This window comes from Bidens hawaiensis, unplaced genomic scaffold (assembly GCF_021521415.1).
Source record: "Bidens hawaiensis isolate Kalapana, Puna unplaced genomic scaffold, B.hawaiensis_p1.1 tig00004551_1, whole genome shotgun sequence".
NCBI classification, from domain to species: Eukaryota; Viridiplantae; Streptophyta; class Magnoliopsida; order Asterales; family Asteraceae; genus Bidens; species Bidens hawaiensis.
The window spans coordinates 1,099,451-1,121,441 of NW_027491277.1; the positions used below are offsets into that span (position 1 = coordinate 1,099,451).

At 37.4% G+C, this 21,991-nt stretch overlaps 3 protein-coding genes across 5 annotated transcripts; 1 reads left to right on the plus strand and 2 right to left on the minus strand.

The window, feature by feature from the left end:
* The first annotated feature begins 1,616 nt into the window (after positions 1 to 1,616).
* LOC143626998 (heparanase-like protein 3) lies at positions 1,617 to 5,999 on the plus strand. 3 transcript variants are annotated; one of them, XM_077096904.1, is made up of 9 exons: positions 1,617 to 2,108; positions 3,053 to 3,089; positions 3,443 to 3,626; positions 3,731 to 3,879; positions 3,965 to 4,195; positions 4,392 to 4,581; positions 4,701 to 4,826; positions 4,924 to 5,023; positions 5,594 to 5,999. In XM_077096904.1, exons 1-9 carry the CDS (start codon positions 1,812 to 1,814, stop codon positions 5,948 to 5,950), a joined length of 1,671 nt encoding a protein of 556 aa, XP_076953019.1. In that variant the 5' UTR covers positions 1,617 to 1,811; the 3' UTR covers positions 5,951 to 5,999. The 3 variants fall into 3 exon arrangements, with proteins under 3 accessions (XP_076953019.1, XP_076953020.1, XP_076953021.1); XM_077096905.1 differs by lacking the exon at positions 3,053 to 3,089 and having other exon boundaries at positions 1,940 to 2,108; XM_077096906.1 differs by lacking the exons at positions 1,617 to 2,108; positions 3,053 to 3,089 and having other exon boundaries at positions 3,476 to 3,626; positions 3,699 to 3,879.
* A 34-nt stretch (positions 6,000 to 6,033) lies between these two features.
* Positions 6,034 to 8,334, minus strand: LOC143627000 (ER membrane protein complex subunit 7 homolog). The gene is made up of 6 exons (XM_077096907.1): positions 8,229 to 8,334; positions 7,968 to 8,076; positions 7,760 to 7,823; positions 7,561 to 7,677; positions 6,418 to 6,526; positions 6,034 to 6,301 (listed from the first exon to the last, which is right to left on the minus strand). The coding sequence occupies exons 1-6, from the start codon at positions 8,317 to 8,319 to the stop codon at positions 6,207 to 6,209; spliced, it is 585 nt and encodes a 194-aa protein (XP_076953022.1). The 5' UTR covers positions 8,320 to 8,334; the 3' UTR covers positions 6,034 to 6,206.
* An 11,922-nt stretch (positions 8,335 to 20,256) lies between these two features.
* LOC143627001 (B3 domain-containing protein REM10-like) lies at positions 20,257 to 21,623 on the minus strand. Its single transcript, XM_077096909.1, has 3 exons — positions 21,119 to 21,623; positions 20,848 to 20,999; positions 20,257 to 20,646 (listed from the first exon to the last, which is right to left on the minus strand). The coding sequence occupies exons 1-3, from the start codon at positions 21,414 to 21,416 to the stop codon at positions 20,389 to 20,391; spliced, it is 708 nt and encodes a 235-aa protein (XP_076953024.1). The 5' UTR covers positions 21,417 to 21,623; the 3' UTR covers positions 20,257 to 20,388.
* Between the last annotated feature and the right edge of the window lie 368 nt (positions 21,624 to 21,991).

Below are 21,991 nucleotides of genomic sequence, written 5' to 3' on the forward strand. Positions count from 1 at the left end.
CATTCCATTTTCTATAGTAAAGAGATAAAACTAGTTAATGACTAAATATTCCAACTAAGTGTACTACAATTACAAATTGCATACAATGTCAATGTTGGTAAGGCCATTAGTCCGTTGGTAAATTATGAAAACTTGTAATGGTGACTTTCACCTTCGTTGACTTTAATACATGTAAAGCCTCTTTCATTTTAAAATTCGTTTTCTTCTTGATTCACTAATTAGTTGTACATTAGTGTCAATATTTAAATCTAATACTAAGTATGCTTGATTAAATAATTCATGCAAAAATTATCCTTCCTAAGATGGAATGTTGACTTTGACACAACTCCATCATCAAAGAAGTCATTTGAGCAATCAATTTTAATTTTATTAATCACTGACTTTTATTTTTCATTAAAAGTTTATTCAATAAATCATCAACACCAATGCAAATATTCAATTTTTTCCATATCAATATCAATGCAAAGAGGGGCCAATCTTGCGTCCAAAAATCAAATTTTATCTAATTACTTGAATAATAAAATAGCTAGAAAAAATTTGTATTTTTTAAATCCAAATTTAAAAGTATATTGATTTTTCTTTTAAATTTAGGAAAAGAAAGCTAATAACATAACAAATATGTAAAAGAGTTGATTCGCTCCCTCACCCCCTTGACCGAGAATTGGTCATTCCCAATATCGACCAAACCTATCCATCTTTAACACTCGAGAGAGATGCGCCTTGATTCAGACTTTGCAAATCTAAAAATTGAGTCATGGGCTCGTGGAAGCCCACCAACTACTCGACATCCTTTAAACCACCAAACAATCCTTAAACAACTCTAAAACATACAACCTTGGAAATATTTATCGATTTAATTTCTCTATGTTATAATAGTTATAGATTGTTTTCCATCGTTACAAGTGATTTAACAATACCACTTATTATAAGCATGAAAACACATAAAGAAATATTAGTATTCGCCTATAAACAAGATAAGGATAACCCACCACTAAACCATATACAATCGCACTCATTTCCTTTCACATCATCACTTCCTTTATTAGATACATACATACAGGGGAATGTTCATGTACATTTTGATATTAACATGAGTATGTAGGAAATAATGCCAATTTATTTGAAAATGCGAACGTAAGAAACAATACCAACTACAATACCAATCTACATAAACAATGACTTATAATAACAAATAAAAGAACCTAAAAACTAAAACAAAATATCAAAATCAAGAACAAAATAATAACAACATATACCAGCAAATACTTATAACAGCAAAAGAAAACATCTAATAATAACAACAAAATATAAATAAGCAAATACTTATAACGTTTCATAATTGAAAATTAGCAAATACGAACAAAAAATAGCAGCAAACACCTATAAAAATAAACCTAATCATAACAACAAATTGGTTCTCACCGTTTTCATGTTAAGAATAAAATGTATTTGATCCTGTTTTCATACATACATACCTCTATAAACATATATAGATATTAATAATATAATAATAATATAAATTAATTCAACTATGAAAACTGACGTATATATAAAAACCACACATTCCATCCAATGGTCAACCTATGGGACAAGTTGACAACCATTTGCAGTTAAGATTAATGTTGTAAACTATACCAACCAATAATAATCAAAAGTATTTTAAAATATTCGATTGATACGAAGTAAAAGTATTTTATTTTTATATATAAACCTTCAACCTTGTAAACTATACCAACCAATAACAAAAAGTTGTAACAATAACACCTCCCTCTCTCCTCTTTTCTTTCTCTCCAAACTCTTAAAAGTAGCCGATGGCTAGCAACCAGACAAACCGCGATACCCGACCAAAGACACGTGTGATAGTTGGTATCGGTTTACTACTCGTCGTGATAGGGTTATGCTTGGTGGGGGTGTTTGTGATGATCCATGGCTTAAAAAGATTGCTTTTAGAAAAAGTTGGCTTTGGAGAAGGGATGGTGTATGTTAATGGAAGTGGTTCCATTGGTTTAATAGATGATGACTTTGTTTGTGCTACTTTGGATTGGTGGCCTCCTCAAAAATGTGATTATGGTACTTGTAGCTGGGGAGCTTCTTCAATCCTTAATTTGGTTAGTATTTCCACTTCTTAAAAAAAAACTACTAGTTATACCGATTAATGAGTTACATATTCTGGTATTTTTTTTTACTGTTTGGGATGATGATCAAACTAAAGAGATTCGGGTTATGATTTTCGGGTTTGAACTTGAAGGACATCTAAATTATTCAATGCATTTATTTTTATTTTTTAACGACTACTCACACATGCAGTAACTCTAATTATAAGTAACACTTTTTCTTTTTATGACGAGGGGTTTTGAGCTCACACCTCATTGAAAAAACAAAGTTTTATCCAGCTTTTTTGATACCGTTAAAACAAACACAGTTTGGTATGCATCTTATTATATTAAATATTAATATGGAGGATGTGACCTAGAAAAATAACTTAATTGTCATAATCACGTTCCACATATTATGATTAAATTTATCTGCTTCTTGACCAAAAATAACTATAAATAGATGTGTATATTAATAATATACATGATGTGTTTTTCACTTTTGGGTTTATACGGGCCAAAGTTATATGGTAGTATGGTACCACCTAGAGAAATTAGTTCATATTGGCATGCGATTTGACTTTAAAAACGTCAAATTAAGAAAAACAATTTATATTGTAGTTGATTAAAATAAATAGAGCATTTAATATGATGATATTTTCTTTTCCTTACTTCTAATTAAGTCCAATTATGTTATCAATGAAACCCGAAAAGGAGATATAACGGTCAACACAAAATCTAGTTATATCGTTATCTTATGTTGATGTCGTGTTAGAAATTGTCGTCCCCTACTTTTGGGACATGGTGCACTGATTTTACGTTTAAAATAACTTGACTTGATTAAAAATATACGATAAAGGTAAAGCATTTATAACAAACTTTATTCATCAAAGATGTTACCATTTTTTTACATTTTTACTAAAGAAACTTATTCTTGTTTGGTTTTTAATCTTTCACAGGACCTTAACGTTCCAATCTTGTTTAACGCAATCAAAGGTGAGTAATATATAAAACAAATATTAAACATGTTTATAACTTAAAAAATTCACATGAGTCACATTTATATACACGAAACATATTAACATAATCAAATTTCACAATTTAAGAATTTTTCTAACTTGTTCTATCATTTGTTAAATATCATATCATTGTATTATTATAATATGTCATCATAGACTAATAGTTTTTAAGTATGGTACATACAAATTTATTCTAATAAAAAGGGTACTTTTATGTCTATTTAAGTTTATTAAAAAATAGTGTTCACATCAATACAGAAGGTAAAATGCAACAAGCAGCGCCCGTAGTCTTTTTTGGATAGCAAAACTAAGTCGTTTGATCATTTGCAGCCTTTTCTCCGTTGAAACTTAGACTGGGAGGCACTCTTCAAGACAGAGTGATATACCAAATGCAAGATGATCAAGAACCGTGTTCCCAATTCAACAAAACTGATAATGTGTTATTTAATTTCACTCAAGGTTGCTTACCACTATCTAGATGGGATGAACTCAACACTTTCTTTCAAAAAGCAAGGTAATACAACTTTTACATCATATGTTCAAATTCCTTTTCATATGTTTATGATATGAAGTTTTTTTGTAACAGGGTTTTGTTTTATTTTCTCTTGTTTTTAAAAGAGCAAAGGTTATATTCGGGTTAAACGCGCTAAGTCAAAGAGAAGTAAAAATGGATGGTTCTGTCGTAGGACCATGGAATTCGAGCAATGCTGAGGCTCTGATGAAATACACCGTCGACAAGGGCTTCACGATTCATGGTTGGGAACTCGGTAAGCTATTTTGGTCCAAAACAGACTTTTTCTTATAAATATGTAGCCATGACTAATAAACGTTGTCTTAAACGACAACTAATAGGAAACGAATTGAGTGGAAACGGGATTGGAGCAAGCATCGGGGCGGATCAGTACGCGTCGGATACGGTTTTACTTCATAACTTGGTGCGGAAAATCTACAAGGGTTTTAAAGTGAAACCACTAGTTCTTGGACCAGGGGGATTCTTTAATGCAAATTGGTTCACCAAGTTTGTTAATCAATCACACAATTCACTTCAAGTGATTACCCAACACATCTATAATCTTGGTCCAGGTATTAAAATGTTCAATACCTAATCAATTTTAAGTATATAACAGTAAGAACCGCATAAGCGTCGATACGTTGTGTTGACTAGATACCGTGAAAGAGAGAAAGAAGCGAGTTATGCATAATTCTTGCTAATAGATTACATTTTATTCAATTTGTGTTGGAGAAATATCGTTACACCAAGTATTTTGGTATTTATTAGGTAGCGACAGTCGCTTAATTGAGAAAATACTTAACCCGTCATATTTGGATGGAGGATCACAACCGTTTAGAGATCTTCAAAACATTTTGAAGCAATCGGGAACTTCAACAGTCGCTTGGGTTGGTGAAGCGGGTGGTGCTTATAATAGCGGTCGTAATCAAGTTACGAACACTTTCGTGAATAGCTTTTGGTAGGTTTCAGCAACTGTTAATTTTAGTAAAGTTTGATTCAAATGACTAGTGTCACCTGTTGAATAAAACATATACATGTTGGTAATAGAATTTTATGTGTACAATTTTTTTAATATAGGTACTTGGATCAACTGGGGATGGCAGCTTCATATGATACTAAAACGTATTGTAGGCAGACATTGATTGGAGGCAATTATGGGCTACTTAATACTGAAACATATGTTCCTAATCCTGACTATTATAAGTATTTTATTTGTGACATTAAAAAGTTGATAATTTTTATAAACATCTAACTGTTACAAGAATTTGACATTGTCAAATGATTTGATCATATGTTGTAGTGCACTTCTTTGGCATCGGCTGATGGGACGACGTGTTCTATCAACAAGTTTTCACGGCTCAAGGAAGATCCGCTCATATGCACATTGCTCCAAACGATCGGTAACTATATACTTCCTCAGTTCCTCTTTACTGCTACAACCAATTAGGGGTTTTAATAAACCACCGAAGTAGCGAACCTTTAAATCAGAAGCAAGTCGTTTGGTTTAATGTTTTGATAAATCTATAGTCTGGTTCACAGTTTGACTGTTTATGGTTTGAAACTCTGAATCTGTGTAAACCAAATCGTATGTTTCACACTTATTATTAAAAAAAATTCAGTTTAGATATTAGGTTAACTGTATATATTTTATTCATGAACATTTATTTTTTGAAATATGATACAAAATTACGCTTTTGAAAAGAGAATCAACTATTATTGTCTAAAACTGACACGGCAAAATCAAAACCAGTAAACCATACAAAATCGGCTGATTCGGTTTGTCCTTTCCCAAAACCATAGTTAGCAGTCCGGCCAAAAATTTCGTCAAAAGTGGTTAAACTAGACCGTCAACATAATATAAAGATTATAACTCGTTTACAACCCTTTTGGAAAAACGGGCTCACATGCCACTCTCTTTATAGTTCTAACCTTGAGTTTATAACTAAATCTAATATCGTGTACATTGACAGAACGGAATCACTATCTTATTGATCAACCTGGACGGCATTACACAAACCAAAGTCGGTCTTTCAGTTGAAAACGTGACAATCTCAGTGGCATCAAAACAGCAAACTAAACAAATACGACCATCCAAACTACTTGGCATCAAAGAGTTCACAAGAGAAGAGTACCACTTAACAGCAAAAGATGGGAAACTAAAAAGTCACATAGCACTTTTAAATGGAAAAGAATTAACTGTAAATTCCACGGGCATTATACCTTCACTAGATCCAATCGAAGTAAACCTACCCGACCCGATAATCATTGCCCCATACTCAATTGTATTTGTTCATATACGCGGGATACACATTCAAGCTTGCACATAATACTAATAACATGTTTATGCTTTTACTCATTTGCCCTATTTTTGTATATTTTGTTTATGCGGGGCTTATGTTTATTTGTCGTCATACAAACATACTATTAATCAGTGTGTGCTTAACTATCAAACAAGAATAAGCAAAGATATGTTTATGAATGCAAGTACAAAAACAGTCATGATCAACCTAAACAGTCTTAATACAAATAAACGTTACCAAGTGAATAAGTTGCTTGCGGATCCCACTCTGATAATGTTTATGCCTAATTGCTCCTTGCAGCTCCGGGCATCAAATTTGCAAGAGAAGGAACACCTTGGCTCCTCATTTCTTCTTGTGCTTTTCTAATTTCTTCTGGGTCTGTGAATATCATCACGGTTCGTAGTTATAAACATGCTTCTCGGTTTGTAATTACAAAGATTATGAAACTAATACTTAATTTGGGAGTTTTAAGATTAAGAAATGTGTATACATACCCATGTTTTCAACTAATTTGGGCATTAAGAACATCACCACCACCATAAATCCAATCATCAGACCCATGGGACTTTTCAGTAGAGACATTATGTTAAAAGGCTCCCTTATCTGCAACCACAAATTATGAGTCATCCATGGTAAAGTGTAAAATAGTAACCCAATTAGCAGTGGCCCGTAAATGAACCGAACGCTTGGTGAAACTGATGCAGATCTCTTTATTTGAATTTTGATTTTGTTATCTTTTACTATTTTATGTTATCTTGTTTCCTAGTTTATCTTTTTCCATGTTTAGTATAAATAGGGATCCAAGGTTGTTTAGATTATGAGTTTTTTGATTAAGTTTAATTTATAAGAACATTGTTCTTTGAACCTTTGGTTCGATTTATCGTCTTTGATTAATCATGAGTCTCTCGAGCCATTGATCGCTTCCGAAACTGCATCAGAAACGTTCATGAACCGTTCGGCAGAAGTTCGTTTACTAAACGAACATGAACAAGTTTTCTCGTTCATTTATGTTCGTTAGTTTGCGTTCATTCATTTAAATTCGCTAATAAATTCAACCAAATTTTGTGGGTTGATTATAACTTAATCTAGTTTTAATAACTTTTTAGCCACAACACTTTGTTGTTCACATTTACTTTTAATTGGTTTTAGCTCAGTTATGTTGGTGTGTTTACGTTCGTGAACAATCGTAACGAACAAACATAAATGAACATGAGCATGTTCATTTCCTTAAAGAATGAACACAAAAAAACCCCCCCTCGTCTGTTTACTTGTTCAAGTTCGATCGTTTGTTCGATTAAAGTTAAACAAACGAACACGAACAACATTTTCAGTTTGTGTTTGTTCGGTTCGTTTACAGGCCTAATTAGCACCTTAAATTACTCATAAAGTACCAACTCACAGACCCAAAAAGGCAGTTTAATATTTCAAGAAAACTGAGCATCTAAAGCCTTTTATGTTTCACCTAATTTGTGTTTAATTAGGGTTGGTTTTGCTATATAAAGACCCAACCCGAACCATAGTCATCTTTACAAAAAAAATAGGCAGTTTCATAATTATTGTAGGTGGTTAAAATATAAGTCTTGATTATGTCAAAGAAACTAATATATTACTGAAAATTACTAATATGTCCAACTGACCTCATAGTATTGTTCCTCTTTCAAAGGCTCCAAAACGAGCTCTTTTAAACCTCTTCGGTTTTCGGTCAGTGCAGCTTGAACCTTACCAGGGTTTCTGGCACTCACGTCTACCCGTACCTGAATCAAATGGTCAAAAAACAATATTAACATTGTGGCAAATACAGCAAGTCTAATAACATAAAGAGAAAAAAAATTGTACCGGTGAAAAGAAATAACCAATGACATCAACTTCAATAAGGTGGGTCCCAGCCGGCACATTGTGGCTTTAAGTTGGTTATTAAGGAACTTCAACAGTGATAAAAATAAGATGCATATATACACATCTTATATATGTACAGATATATGCAACTAGTGAATAGTAATTAAACTAATAATGAAATATATAAACCATTAAGATAGTAGGATACAATGAGAAGTAACCATCAGGCTTTAGAAAGGTAACTTGCTGACCACCATTTAATATGACTTTAGCATTGTTAGCCTTAACTGGTAGACCAAACCCTTTCGCACCGAAACCTGAAAAGTAAAAATGTTAAATTTGCCAAATATTTATTAACAAAATCCATTTTTCGCAGGTAAGGTAACATGAGAAAAACAAGCTATAAGCTCATGCCTGGAAATGAACACTAACAAAGGATGTTATTTGACTAATAAAAAAAATTGCATACCAGGAATTTTTACACGGCCATTAATAGTGTATCCACCTCCATTCCTGTAAATCAACAAACAAAATAAAGTAAATGAACGAAACAAATTCATTGAAATACAAAAGAACACAATTGCAGAATTAGTTTACATGTAATTTTATTGGCTTCCAATACTATGATTCACTTGTGTAGTTGTGTACACATTACACAATTCTTTCAAGTCAATGTATAGACCAAATGTTATATCTTATATGTATATGTGTATACACGTATAAAACACATTGCCACTAAACTATCACAAACATCAAAACTTCTTAAACAAGTATATCATATCACAGTTATTAGGTTGTGTGTAGTGAAGAGGAGACGGGGTGCCAACTGCCAACCTCTCTCCACATCTGCTAACCCCTTGACACCAAAACCACTACGCATCCAAGGGTTTAACAGAGGTGAGGGGTGTGAGAGGTAGGGTCTATCCGCGATCAACCAATCACACATTTTTATTTACTTTTTTTTTCCTTTTACTTGTTGGGTATAATCTTGATGTTACGGGCTGGCTCGTATCCAATACTGGTCAACGGTTTTGTAGGTGACCTGGTCAGTGAGCCAAACAGTTTATAGTAGCGCGCCAGATGCTGGTTAATGGGTTAATAGGTTGGTTAAACGGGTCACATGTCAGTGGGTAAATGGGTCATTAAATAACTAACGGGTCATGGGTTAGAAGTTGTCAAGGTTGACCGAGTTATGTGGAGATGGACATGAATTAATAAAAAGGAAACGTGGATATGGTGTTTATTTTTGTTTTGCTTATTATAAATAGTAGTATTAGTTCCTTTGTAATTTACCATCTTTTATTATAACAGCTATCTTCATTTATTTATTCAAGTTATCTTCACATACTACATACATACGTTAATTATTGTATGTAGTTTGGGACCTGAACCAACATTACTTAATTGCTAGTTAAAACCACTACACCAAAATTAAAGGAGGTTAAGTTAAAGCCCCATTGCCTACGTGGCACTTTCACTCGCCCCTTTAACTTAAACCACTACACATAGTCTTAACTAATGCCCTAAAGTTTAATAAATTGTCCTCATTTTGATGTGCTTTTGTACTCCATACCCCCCCCCCCCCCCAACAGTTCCATTGTGATCTATGAAACAAAATTTGTCACTTGAACAATTTCACCATATTACCATTGTTAATTAATCTCCGAAGTTCCAATAAATATTGAGATATAAAACTGAAACCACAAGATGATTCAGACTATCATGTTCTACAATCGTGGAAGTAACTAGTAAGTGCTACCTTAAAGATATAAAACAACGGCTTAAAAGTATAACAAAAATAAACGCAAAAAAAAAGCAACAGAACACAAAACTGATCCGAAGTGTACCAAATAAATTACTTGAGATTGGTAGTTTGAACTATTCAAGAACATACTGAACAATTAAAAAGACGACTGTGATGAATAATTTCAACTATACAAGATAACTGAGATGATTGTATACTAAATAGTTCCTTTACCGTATATCGGAAGCATATGATCCTGAAAATAATATTCCATTCATTCATCCTAGTCATGGTTGTAAAATTCAAGCCTAGTCGACGAATAATAAGTCAAAATAAAAAAACTTATATATAAAATATGGTATATGAAAATTCGAATCCTATAAATCAATCCCGACTGACTAGCTGCTAGCGAGTTCTACAATTAGTTAGGGTACAGTTTTAGGTAGACTAAGGAGAACAGTAAAGCATACATACATAAACAGATCTGCTATTCAATTTGAAAAGAAATAAACAAGTAAAGATTAAACATGTTAGGGCTAATAGAGACTCCGCAAATCATGTATATGTATAGATAACATAATCATACTAATTTTCGATTAGATACAAAAACTGTAGTAAAAAGAAGAATAAACGTAGCGATTGCGAGTGAACAAGAGGCGAAAACAGATACTAGTAGTAATAATGATATTAGGAGTGGAGGTGAACTGGGTTTGGATCTCAATAGAACAGCCATAATTCAATCGAACAGCCATGGAAGAAGAAGAAGAAGAAAATGGAATGTTTGAAAGTCAGTCAGTTGATTTGGGACTTCTTCGGCTTTCACAATATAACCCGACTTGGAATAAAAAAGGGTTACTTAAAAACTGGGTGGGTTACTGGGTTTGGTAAGTTAAAAAAGATGAACTAGAAATGAAAATAATAAACATAAGCAATCAAACTAAAACGAACTTTGATTATCTTTACTCGTAATGGATTTGAAAAATCAAAATCAAAATCAAAATCAAAACTAAAGATGGATGATTATTGATGATTTAGGGATCAGGAGCTTCGTCATCGTCAAGGGTTGCCTGGTCATCTGGTCCGATGATGCCGAACTTAGGACTTAGTTGGTGCAGAAATTAATTTTTTACAATTGTTTTTAAATTTCACTTCACATTTTGTTTACTTCTTATTTAAGTTTTGTATGTTAATTGGGTTATTGACCCACTTTTTATTTGAAACTTTAGGGCCAATTAATTGCCTTATTCAATTCGGTTTAGTAATTATTAGTAATTTTAAGAGTTACCTTAAAGATTTTATACAAAATTATTATCTAAAAAAATATAACTAAAAGTTTCATAATCGTGGATTCAAATATTTTTTTTAAGTGATAACGAGTTTGCTCACATAAAAATAATAAAAAAGACTGGGTTTGTTTGTTAATACTATACTATACGTATACGTAAAATCTTTTTAATTATCAGTTTGTGTAAACAATTCTCTGGTTCAGTTTGTCCCGGGCCGTGAACAGTGGCAACGGTACTATTGTTCATCAATTGGCCATCCAAGTGTTGTTCTTATTGAAAATTGATGATTGTTACTGGTTTTCGAGGTCTTAAAGTGTCTGTGTGCAAAGTTAATTGAGTTTTTGAGTCAATTTGTATAGTTTTCTTTGTCTTTCCTCTTTTTGGTGTACTAGGGTTCTTAAACCCAGATCTGGTTTTTAAATTGTAATCGAATTCTGTGCTGCCGGATCACACAACCACCTCGATCACACAACCACCTCCCTGCTGCCGTCGCTACTCCCTAACCGCCTCCCTGCTGCCGTCGCTACTCCCTAACCACCGCAAGCACCACCGCAACCCTCTTGAGCCGCCGGTGCTGTCATTGCTACTGCCACCGACTGCTATTTGTCTTTCCGACGCGCCGCCGCCATTTTCGACGAGCTGCAGCTACCGGAATTCATCTGTTTGCTGCTACCACTGGTGTGTGCTGCCACTCCTGTCCGCCGATCTCACAGCTTGCCGGATCTGCTGTCGCGCCGCCTCCTGCCGCTGCGTCACCACCCACGGCCGCCGTAAAAGTCGCCGGAAGTGTTGGTTCACCTTGTTGTGTTGTCTAGCTCGATTCGTTATATCTCGGTGTTCTCCCGGTTTTGATAACCGAGGGTTTCTTGTAACCTGGCTGCCGTTGAGCTGTATCTGCCTTCATCATCTTCACGGTATACTCGTTCCTTTCTCACTATTATTATTATTAGTATTATTATTATTATTATTATCATTAGAACATACGTGGTCCGGATCTTTGGAGTTTATTTTCATTTTAAGATCTCTTGACTATTATTGTTATTGCTACACACTATTATTATTATTAGTTTTTGTTACTATTATTATTATTATTATTATTGATTTGGTGTTCTATTGCTTGTGTTTGTGTGATTAGTTGCAACCATAGAGCGTAGGAACCATGACTATTACTTGAGACCATGTCCTGAAACGAGGGGTGTAGGAAAGAGTAAAGACAGGGAGCGTATATTGCGTTTGGCTTCTTGGAATGTAGGAACATTAAATGGTAAGTTGCTAGAATTGGTAGATGTGCTTAAAAGACGTAGGGTTCAGATAGCATGCCTCCAAGAGACTAAGTGGAAAGGACATAGAGGGGCTAAGTGTAATGGGTATAAGTTGTGGTACTCGGGGTCTGATGGAGCTAGGAATGGAGTGGGGTTTCTAGTGGCTAACGAAATACACACTAGTGTGGTGGAGGTGATAAGACATAATGACAGGATTATGGTGTTGAAATTAGTACTAGGAGAGGAAGTAGTGGCAGTAGTCTCCGCCTACGCGCCTCATGTAGGCCTAGGGGATCAGGAAAAAGAGAGAATTTTGGGATTGCCTAGACGCAGTGGTAGGGGGCATACCTAGGGGGGGAGAGGATTTGCATAGGAGGTGATTTTAATGGACACATTGGTAAGGCTAACGATGGTTTTCAAGCCGTACATGGGGGTTTCGGTTTTGGTGATAGGAATGAGACCGGAATAGATCTTCTAGAGTTTGCGGTGGCACATGACCTAGGTATTATAAATTCTTATTTTAGGAAACAAGATTCTCATTTAATCACTTTTAGCAGTGGCAGACGCGACACGCAAATTGACTACCTTTTGATGAGGCAAGGAGACCGACGTTGGTGGAAGGACTGCAAAGTCATACCTGGGGAGGCAGTTGTGACTCAACATCGACTATTAGTGACAGATATAGCCTTCAGAAATAAGCTGACTGTTCGAGAGAAGAAAGGTACACCGAGAATTCGATGGGGAAAGTTGAAGGACGAAAATCTCCTACTGTTTAAGGATAAACTCATGCTGCATACGCGGGCTCGACTAAATGGGGACTCAACTCATATATGGGAAGCTATGGAGACAAAGATCATCCAAGTAGCAAAGGAGACTCTCGGGGTCACAACAGGAAAGACAATTGGGCATAAGGAGTCTTGGTGGTGGAATGACGCAGTGCAAGACAAGATAAGGGACAAACAAGGATGTTTTAGGGAGCTAATGAGGTGCACGAATGAGGAGGAGCGAGTGGAATTGAGGGACAACTACAAAACGGCCAAGATAGAGGCGAAGAAGACAGTGGCGGAAGCAAAGAAGGCGGCCTTTAAATGGATGTATGAAAGTCTAGAAACAAAAGAGGGGGAACATGCTATGTTTAAGATTGCCAAAGCCAGGGAGCGTAGAAGGCAAGATCTAGGACCGGTGAAGTTCATAAAGGATACAGATGGGCATGTACTGGTCAAGGAGCAGGACATCAAGCTAAGATGGCAAACCTACTTCCACAATCTTTTTAACAATGGGAGAGCTTTCCAAGAAGAACATGACAACACAAACTTTCAACGACAACAATCGAATAACTGCTACTGCCGACGGATCACACGAGAAGAGGTGAAGGATGCACTTAGGAGGATGGGAAGGTCTAAGGCGGTTGGCCCAGACAACATACCCATCGAGGTGTGGAAGTGTCTGGGGGAGGAAGGAGTCATGTGGTTAACTACTCTGTTCAATAGTACTCTCAAATCAGGTAAGATGCCAGACCAGTGGAGGAGCAGCGTTGTAGTTCCTATCTATAAGAACAAAGGAGACGCCCAATGTTGTGGTAACTACCGAGGAATCAAACTACTAAGTCATACTATGAAGCTATGGGAAAGAGTGATTGAGGGTAGACTTAGACGAGAAACTCAGGTTACGGTCAACCAATTTGGCTTCATGCCGTGGCGTTCCACCACAGAGGCAATACACCTTATAAGAAGATTAATGGAAAAGTATAGGGAGAAGATGCGTGATCTACATATGGTGTTTATTGACCTAGAAAAGGCCTACGACAGTGTGCCACGACAGGTGCTCTGGGAGTGCTTGGAGGGTAGAAGAGTGCCCAGGAAATACATAGAGATAATTATGGATATGTATACCAGGAGTGAAACAAGTGTCCGTGCGCCAGTGGGGGATACTGATTTCTTTCCTGTAGAGGTAGGTCTTCACCAGGGGTTAGCGTTGAGCCCGTTTCTTTTTGCAGTAGTCTTGGATGAGTTGTCAAAGTCGATTCAGGGGACTCTCCCGTGGTGCATGATGTTCGCAGACGATATTGTGTTACTTGCTGAGAAAAAACAAGATCTAAACATGAGGCTTGAGGAGTGGCGAACAACCTTAGAGACAAAAGGTTTAAAGATTAGCCGATCTAAGACGGAGTACCTCCACTGTGATTTTGGTGGGATAAACGACAATGAAGACGCACAGATCACAATTGAAGGGCAGGTGGTCCCGCAGGTAACGAAGTTCAAGTATTTAGGATCATTTGTACAGAGCGATGGGGAATTAGACAGTGATGTGACCCACCGAGTTCAGGTAGGATGGTGTATATGGAAAGCAGCCACAGGTATATTGTGCGACAAGAGTTTCCCGACTAAACTAAAGGGAAAATTCTATAGGGTGGCAGTTAGACCTGCAATGCTATATGGAACAGATTGTTGGGCCATCAAGAAGGCACAAGTGCGGAAGATGGAGGTAGCAGAAATGAGAATGCTACGTTGGATGTGTGGGCATACAAGGCTAGACCGAATAAGAAACGTTGTGTTTCGCGAGAGATTAGGGGTGGCGAACATAGCAGACAAGATAAGAGAGTGGAGATTGAGATGGTTTGGACATGTAAAGAGAAGACAGACGACGAATCCTGTTAGATCCGTAGAAAACATTACTATAGAGGGGAGGAGGGGTAGAGGACGACCGAAATTGACTTGGGATGAGAGGAGTAGGCATGATTTGATAGACCTAAACCTCTCCGAGGACATGGTTGAGGATAGGAATTCGTGGAGAAGTAGAATTAAAGTTAAGGATTTTTAGAGAGAATTGAATACCTTAGGGCTTAGACTTAACCTATTTAGGTCACATACCATAATGGTATTTCCCTTACATATATTATTATTATTATTATTATAATTATTATTAGCTTTTATATAGCTGTTAAACTGTGATCTTATTATTAATATTATTATAATTAGTAGTAGTTTTTATATAACTGTTAAACTTTGATTTCCTTTATTTTGCTTCATACACATGTACTTAGAGCCGATGGTCTCTCTGGAAGCCACCTCTTTATTCCCTTGGATAGAGGTACGGTGTGCCTACATCCCACCCTCCCCAGACCCTACTTATAGCGTTGCTGTCGGTGGGATTTTTACTGGGCATGATTGCTTGATTGATTGATTGATATATAAAATCAAAAGAGATTGGGTTCGAACGAACCAACCCAATTGCCAAGATCCACCCTTGATGTTAACACATTGAACAACTTTTTGTAGAAGTCGCTATGAGGGCGACTTGTCTTGTTTAAATAGATAGCAAAACCAACTACAAATCCAAATGGTTTTGCTATCCATCTACTTTTACAAAAAGAACTTCACTCATGAATTAACTAGGGGATTATAAAAGCACCATTATAATGGTGTATTTAGAAACTACTTATAATTTAACCAACACATATCCTCATCCTAGCATATAGATTATGTGTTTTGGAATTTTCATACACTTTTCACTCACTAGTAATTTATCCAAACATCTAAGGATAACTATAAATCCAAGCATATAAAAAGCTTTAGAAGAAATATATGACATTAGTTAAATATTAGTAAAGATTAAGAGGTCCAAAATGATATCACATCTCACAAGTGTGAAAAAACACAAAAACGTTGGTCACAAATTTAACTCCATTACATACATTAAAATATTGAACACATTATGCAGTTATTAATAGCATGCATATAAGTTGTATATAATTATATTATATAATCATATGCTTATTTAGAACCATTGATTGATTGGTTAGCTTTGTTTAGATGAGATTGATATTGATTAAAATCCCAAATATATCGGGATATCTCTTGTATATATAGGGATGTAAACATCAATGAAAGGGACAACAATTTACACTCTCTTATTCTCTTATATGGTATCACACAGCCAGCCGGCCCTACCTCTCTTCCTCTAACAATCGGCAGTTCTCAGCCCGATTCTCGATCCGCGACCACCTCTTTTTATCTCCCACCCGATTCTCGAATTAATGGAATCAAAATTACACCCCACAATTACCGTTTCCAACATCAAAACCCTTGTCCCGATTACCCTCGACAATGAAACCGGACAATACACATCTTGGTCCGTCCTGTTCAAAATCCATTGTCGTGCTTATCAGGTTTACGATCATCTCCTTCCCCGCCCCACACAACCACCACCCGCCTCCTCTTCCACCGAAGCAACTAAACCCACCGAAGCACCTAAAACCGATGACCTATGGGATCGCCTTGATGCCATAGTTCTCTAGTGGATATATGACACCATCTCCATGGATCTCCTCAACACCATCCTCAAGCCTGACACAACCGCCCACGAAGCCTGGACGACCCTTGAAACCTTGTTTCAAGACAACAAGTCCTCCAGGTGCATCTACCTTACCAAGAAGCTAAACAACACCCGCTTGGATAACTTTGACAATATGGCAGCCTACTGCCAGGAGATCATACTCTCCGACCAACTCGCCAATGTCGAAGCACCCCTAACCGACGAGAAGATGGTACAACAACTTGTCACCGGGCTGAATGAACAATATGAAGGGATCGCCATGCTCATCTCAAACCTTAAACCGTTACCCACGTTCCACGAGGCACGGTCCACTCATGCGTGAGTATGACCGAAAAACGAACATGTCTCTTCATGCCTCTCAAAACACACACACGGCTCTCAACGCCACTACCACTAAAACTGATGCCCCAACCAACAATACCCGGAACGACCTACGTAACACCGACGGTACGTCGGACCGTGGCAGGAGCCGGGGGCGTGGCCGAGGCCGCTATGGAGGACGCGGATCTCCGAACCGGGGAGACTCTTTCTCTACACATGCTCCACAAACACCTGTAACCGGTCGCTGGGTTTTTCAACCAACATGGGGTCCTCCATCACAAAATACACAATGGACAGTTCAGCCTCCATGTCCTTATCCCACTTCCTCTCGGCCCACAGGTAATCAAGCCCCGGGAATTCTTGGTCAACGCCCAAATCAGTCTTATGTTGCTGGATACGCGCCCACCGACATCGAGCAAGCCCTTTACACGATGTCTCTCAACCCACCGGATTCACCCTGGGCTATGGACAGTGGAGCAACAACACACATGACGAATCAGCCAGGTAACTTCTTGTCTTATTTTAATAATTGCAATAATCGAAACATAATCGTTGGCAATGGCTCGACCATACCCGTTCTTGGACATGGCACCCAAACCTTAAAACCACATTTCCCACCTTTAAAACTCACCAATGTCCTATACGCACCTATTACTTCACAATCTTTTATCTGTTAGACGCCTAACTACGGATAACTGGATTTCAATTGAATTTGACCCTTTCGTTTTTTCTGTGAAGGACTTCAAGACTCGGACCCATATCCTACGATGCAACAGTACCAGTGATCTGTATCTGCTGACGCCACACATGCTCTCCAAAATTAAACCTCATTCGGCAAATGTAGCTATCTCCCAGACACTGTGGCATCAACGTCTTGGTCACCCGAGCTCAAGTCCTTTGCATTCTCTCAAGAAGTCGTCTTTTATTTCGTTTTCTAAGTTTAATAAACGTATTTGTGAACCTTGTGTTTTCGGAAAGACTGTTAAACTTCCTTTTATTAATTCATGTAATCGCACTTTATTACCTTTTGACATTATTCATAGTGATCTCTGGACCTCACCGATTTTGAGTTCCGGGGGTCACCGCTATTATATTCTATTTCTTGACGACTTTTCCAATTTTTTATGGACTTTCCCCCTAAGTAGAAAGTCTCAAGTTTACTCAATCTTTAATCACTTTTACAAATTAATTCTAACACAATTTAATAAAAGAATTAAACAGCTCCAATGTGACAATGGCAAGGAATACGTAAACAATTCCTTCCAACAGTTCTTCGACCAACATGGCATGACTTTCCGTCTGTCATGTCCCTACACCTCGTCCCATAATGGTAAAGCGGAACGTAAAATCCGCACCATTAACATCATGGTCCGAACACTCCTAGCCCAAGCCAACCTTCCACCCACTTACTGGCACTACGCCCTCGAAACCGCCACCTATCTTTTAAATATACTCCCAAACAAACCAAACAACCTTATCAACCCGACTCAAGTCCTATACAACCGCCCACCCTCCTACGATCACTTACGGGTGTTCGGTTGCTTATGTTACCCACTAAAGCCATCCACTACCATACATAAACTCGAACACTGCTCTAATGCATGTGTGTTTCTCGGGTACCCGCCTCAACACCGGGGATACTGATGCTTTGACCTTACCACTCGTCAAATGATCACATCTCGTCACGTAATCTTTGACGAACATGTGTTCCCTTTCGCCAAACAACCCTCCCCAAAAGCGGACCCTTACTCCTTCCTATCCGATCCACCCCACCCGACAATTTGGAACCACATCCAATCCATGTCTAAACCACCCGCCCAACCCAATCCACCTACCGCCACACCTAACACTTCAACCGAACCCACTACTGCCACCACACCTCCACCGGCCAACACAATGCCGGCACCTACCTCCCCTGCCTCTCGGCCACACCCTACGGCCGAACCTATCTTGACCTACACTCGTCGCGCAAGACAACCGAACCCTCAAACACCCCAACACGTACCCACAGCCCAACAACACCAGTCCATGTCTAACCAGGCCAACCCACAGCCCATACCCGCACCCTCTACACGTACCATGCGTACCCGGGCAATGGACGACATCTCTAAACCAAAACCTCAATTTAACCTCCATACTACGTACATTCAACCCCTACCGACTTCACCCAAAACAACCCTTGAAACACCGGAATGGCGAGCCGCCATGACCAACGAATTCGATGCACTTATTAAAAATGAGACGTGGGAGTTAGTCCCGTGCCAACCCCACATGAATGTAATTCGAAGCATGTGGATTTTTCGTCACAAGTTTAAATCAGACGGTTCGTTGGAGCGCTATAAAGCGCGTTTAGTATGCGATGGTCGGGGACAACAGGTTGGCGTAGATTGTGGGGACACCTTCAGTCCGGTTGTCAAACCGGCAACCATTCGCACTGTGTTATCACTTGCGTTATCTCAGGCCTGGGCAGTTCATCAATTGGATGTGACAAACGCTTTCTTACATGGCAACCTAAACGAGACAGTATACATGTATCAGCCCATGGGATTCAGAGACAAAACACGTCCCGACCACGTTTGCTTACTCAAGAAGTCATTATACGATATCAAACAGGCGCCCCGGGCATGGTATCAACGCTTCACGGACTATGTCTTGTCGTTGGGTTTTAAACAAAGTCGTAGCGATAATTCCCTATTTATTTACCAAAACGGGCAAGACACCGCGTACCTTCTGTTGTACGTGGACGATATATTACTGACCACTTCATCAGATGCCCTTCGGTTACATCTTATGGCACATCTTGGTTCTGAGTTTGCCATGAAGGATCTTTGACCGGTAAGTTACTTCTTGGGAATATCGGTCAACAGAACGGGTTATGCTAGAATCTCAACATGTTGAGTCTTGTTTGTTTGCCAAGTTGACCATCGATTAAGTCAACTTAAACGCAGAATGAGTGACCCGGGGTGTCTACTAATGCCTATTGAGTATAAATATAACAGATGAAATCAATGAATATACCATAATTATCAACTCTTTTATAGAAAGCGAAAACTTAAAAAGGAATAATATTTCATCACCTGTAGAAGTTCACAAGAGGTGTATTTCCATTATCAACAAGCTCAAGTGAAAACTCATCGCCTTCCTTTAATCCATATGCAACCATCATGGGCCGCATTCTTCTTATAACTGCATGACCCCCTGAGATGCAAAGTCGTGCCTGCCAACGCCTTTGCTTATCATCAATCACAATCATTTCACAGTCCCTCGGGTACAGTTTATTTGATCTTGCAAATGGCAGTGGAAAGTTCTGAAAGTAAAGAGGTTATCTAAACATTGTTATAAAAATATAAAATAAACATAGCTAAAGTCATACCGTTAGTCAGTGTCTTAAATTTAATAAGACTAGGTTTTGAGTCTCCAAAATAGTATGACCCGACACAACCCAAAAAATATGTAACCGCGTGGATAGATATCCAAGAACCAAAAACTAGCGACACCCATGAAAAAATTCCTGGGTCCGCCACTAGTTCAAGCAAAAGTATAAACAACTATGATATTTATACGTTGGCTTACCACATAAGCTCTCTCGATGCTGTGTGCAGTAAAAGTGGATATAAAGCAAGGATTCTGTAACCCTGATATATGCAACATTTTGTTACCATCTAATGATAAAAAAATTGGTTAAGAAAACGATACAAAATTCATACTTGAAACAACTGCGACGGGCTTCTCTCCGTTGTGAATGAGCTCAAACCGAAAACTATCCCCGTTCTCTAGCCCGATCGAGGTACAAAATTCAGGGAAACCTCGTTGAATATAGAACTTTCTGTCCCGTTTGTGTTTCAGTTCAACTGACCATGAGCCTTTGTTTTCTGCATTTTTTAATATCATTTCTCCATTTCCTAATCCATTTGCTAATCCAAAATCCTTGGGGATGCACTACATTATAAAGATAAATAGACGTGTCACTACTTTTTATATAAATAGCAATATATCAAGATAATTATGTATATAATTCCAAAAGGGGGTTGTGGCGCAACTTGTTGCCCGTTTACCTGCCACTTTTTTTGTAATCAGCTTGTTTTTAATGGCGTTCGGTTTTACGAAAATAATAATGAATATTTGTGAAAAAATAATTACCAGTTTGAGTGAGGTCTGATATTTTATTAAAATGCCAATAAAACATTTAGGATGGTGATTTTGATCAGGAGCCATAGGTCTTTCGGCTTTGGCTTGAGACTTTGTTGATCTGTTTACGTTCGTATCCTTCCCTTTTGAGATGTTCTTCAATACTACAAATTCATCAAAATTTTATAAATATGATTGAACATAGAGAAGTAATTACTAGAACAATGTTTGGTGCACAAAAGATTGAACACATATAAATGTTTTACAACATGCAAGCACTCACCATTGTTGTCAAGTTTCTGTTTTTTAAAAGACTTTGTAACTTGATTATTTGAATACTCCCTTTCGCACAAAGAAGTGTCGAAAACCATGGTATCAAATACCATATTCCCATGATGCTTAAACACCACAAAATCAAAATCTTGCTCACCATTGTCTTTCATAAAACCATCCCAACCGTCGCCAAACACCCAGTCGTCACCTATCGTCACGGCCCATTTTTTATCCCCTTTACTCAGTATGGCAACAGTGTTGTTCCTTAAATATTTTCTGAATGATACAGGTATTGACTGCAACCACATGCATATGCATAGTCAACATATTATATATCAAGGTAAATTACATAAAGTAGAGTGAAAATGACTAAAATGTCCATTTGACAAGTCAATGTTGGCATAATGTCAATTTAACCAACCAATTACCATAATGTTCACCTATAACAAGTCAACCCAATACTTTTAATTTAATCATTGCTCAACGAGATTTTTAACCAATCAGCTTTTGTCACTTGTCCACAAGATCATGTCAGACGCCTAAATAATCCCGTTGGCTCCAGTGATTTTAAAAATAAAAATAAAAAAAAGCTAGCAACCCAACGGTTTTATGATGTGACATTGAAGAATCTGGTTCGTTTAAACGGTTTTATGGTGTGACATTGACATTAAAAAGTGATAGGGTAGATATTATAGGAATTGCTTGGTTTAATGAACATTTTGTAGACATTGACCAGTCAAATGAACATTTTGGTCATTATCCCTAAAAACAAATATCATATAATCCCGACGTACTTTATTTCTGAGGAACTTTTAAACTAGTTTCTCATTAAAAAATATTATTTAGCTAGGCTTTTTTTTTGAAAAAAAAAAGTATATAAATA

Excerpts from the sequence above, each read along its gene's own strand:
- LOC143626998 (XM_077096904.1), top strand. The coding sequence starts at position 1,812 with ATGGCTAGCAACCAGACAAACCGCGATACCCGACCAAAGACACGTGTG. Across the intron at positions 3,627-3,730 it reads ACTTTCTTTCAAAAAGCAAG|AGCAAAGGTTATATTCGGGT; the intron begins GTAATACAACTT and ends TGTTTTTAAAAG. Across the intron at positions 5,024-5,593 it reads CACATTGCTCCAAACGATCG|AACGGAATCACTATCTTATT; the intron begins GTAACTATATAC and ends GTACATTGACAG.
- LOC143627001 (XM_077096909.1), bottom strand. The coding sequence starts at position 21,416 with ATGTGGTTGCAGTCAATACCTGTATCATTCAGAAAATATTTAAGGAAC. Across the intron at positions 21,000-21,118 it reads ACAGAAACTTGACAACAATG|TATTGAAGAACATCTCAAAA; the intron begins GTGAGTGCTTGC and ends ATGAATTTGTAG. Across the intron at positions 20,647-20,847 it reads ATCAGACCTCACTCAAACTG|TGCATCCCCAAGGATTTTGG; the intron begins GTAATTATTTTT and ends TTTATAATGTAG.
- LOC143627000 (XM_077096907.1), bottom strand. The coding sequence starts at position 8,319 with ATGAATTTGTTTCGTTCATTTACTTTATTTTGTTTGTTGATTTACAGG. Across the intron at positions 8,077-8,228 it reads TGGCCGTGTAAAAATTCCTG|GTTTCGGTGCGAAAGGGTTT; the intron begins GTATGCAATTTT and ends TTTACTTTTCAG. Across the intron at positions 6,527-7,560 it reads AAGAGGAACAATACTATGAG|ATAAGGGAGCCTTTTAACAT; the intron begins GTCAGTTGGACA and ends TTGTGGTTGCAG.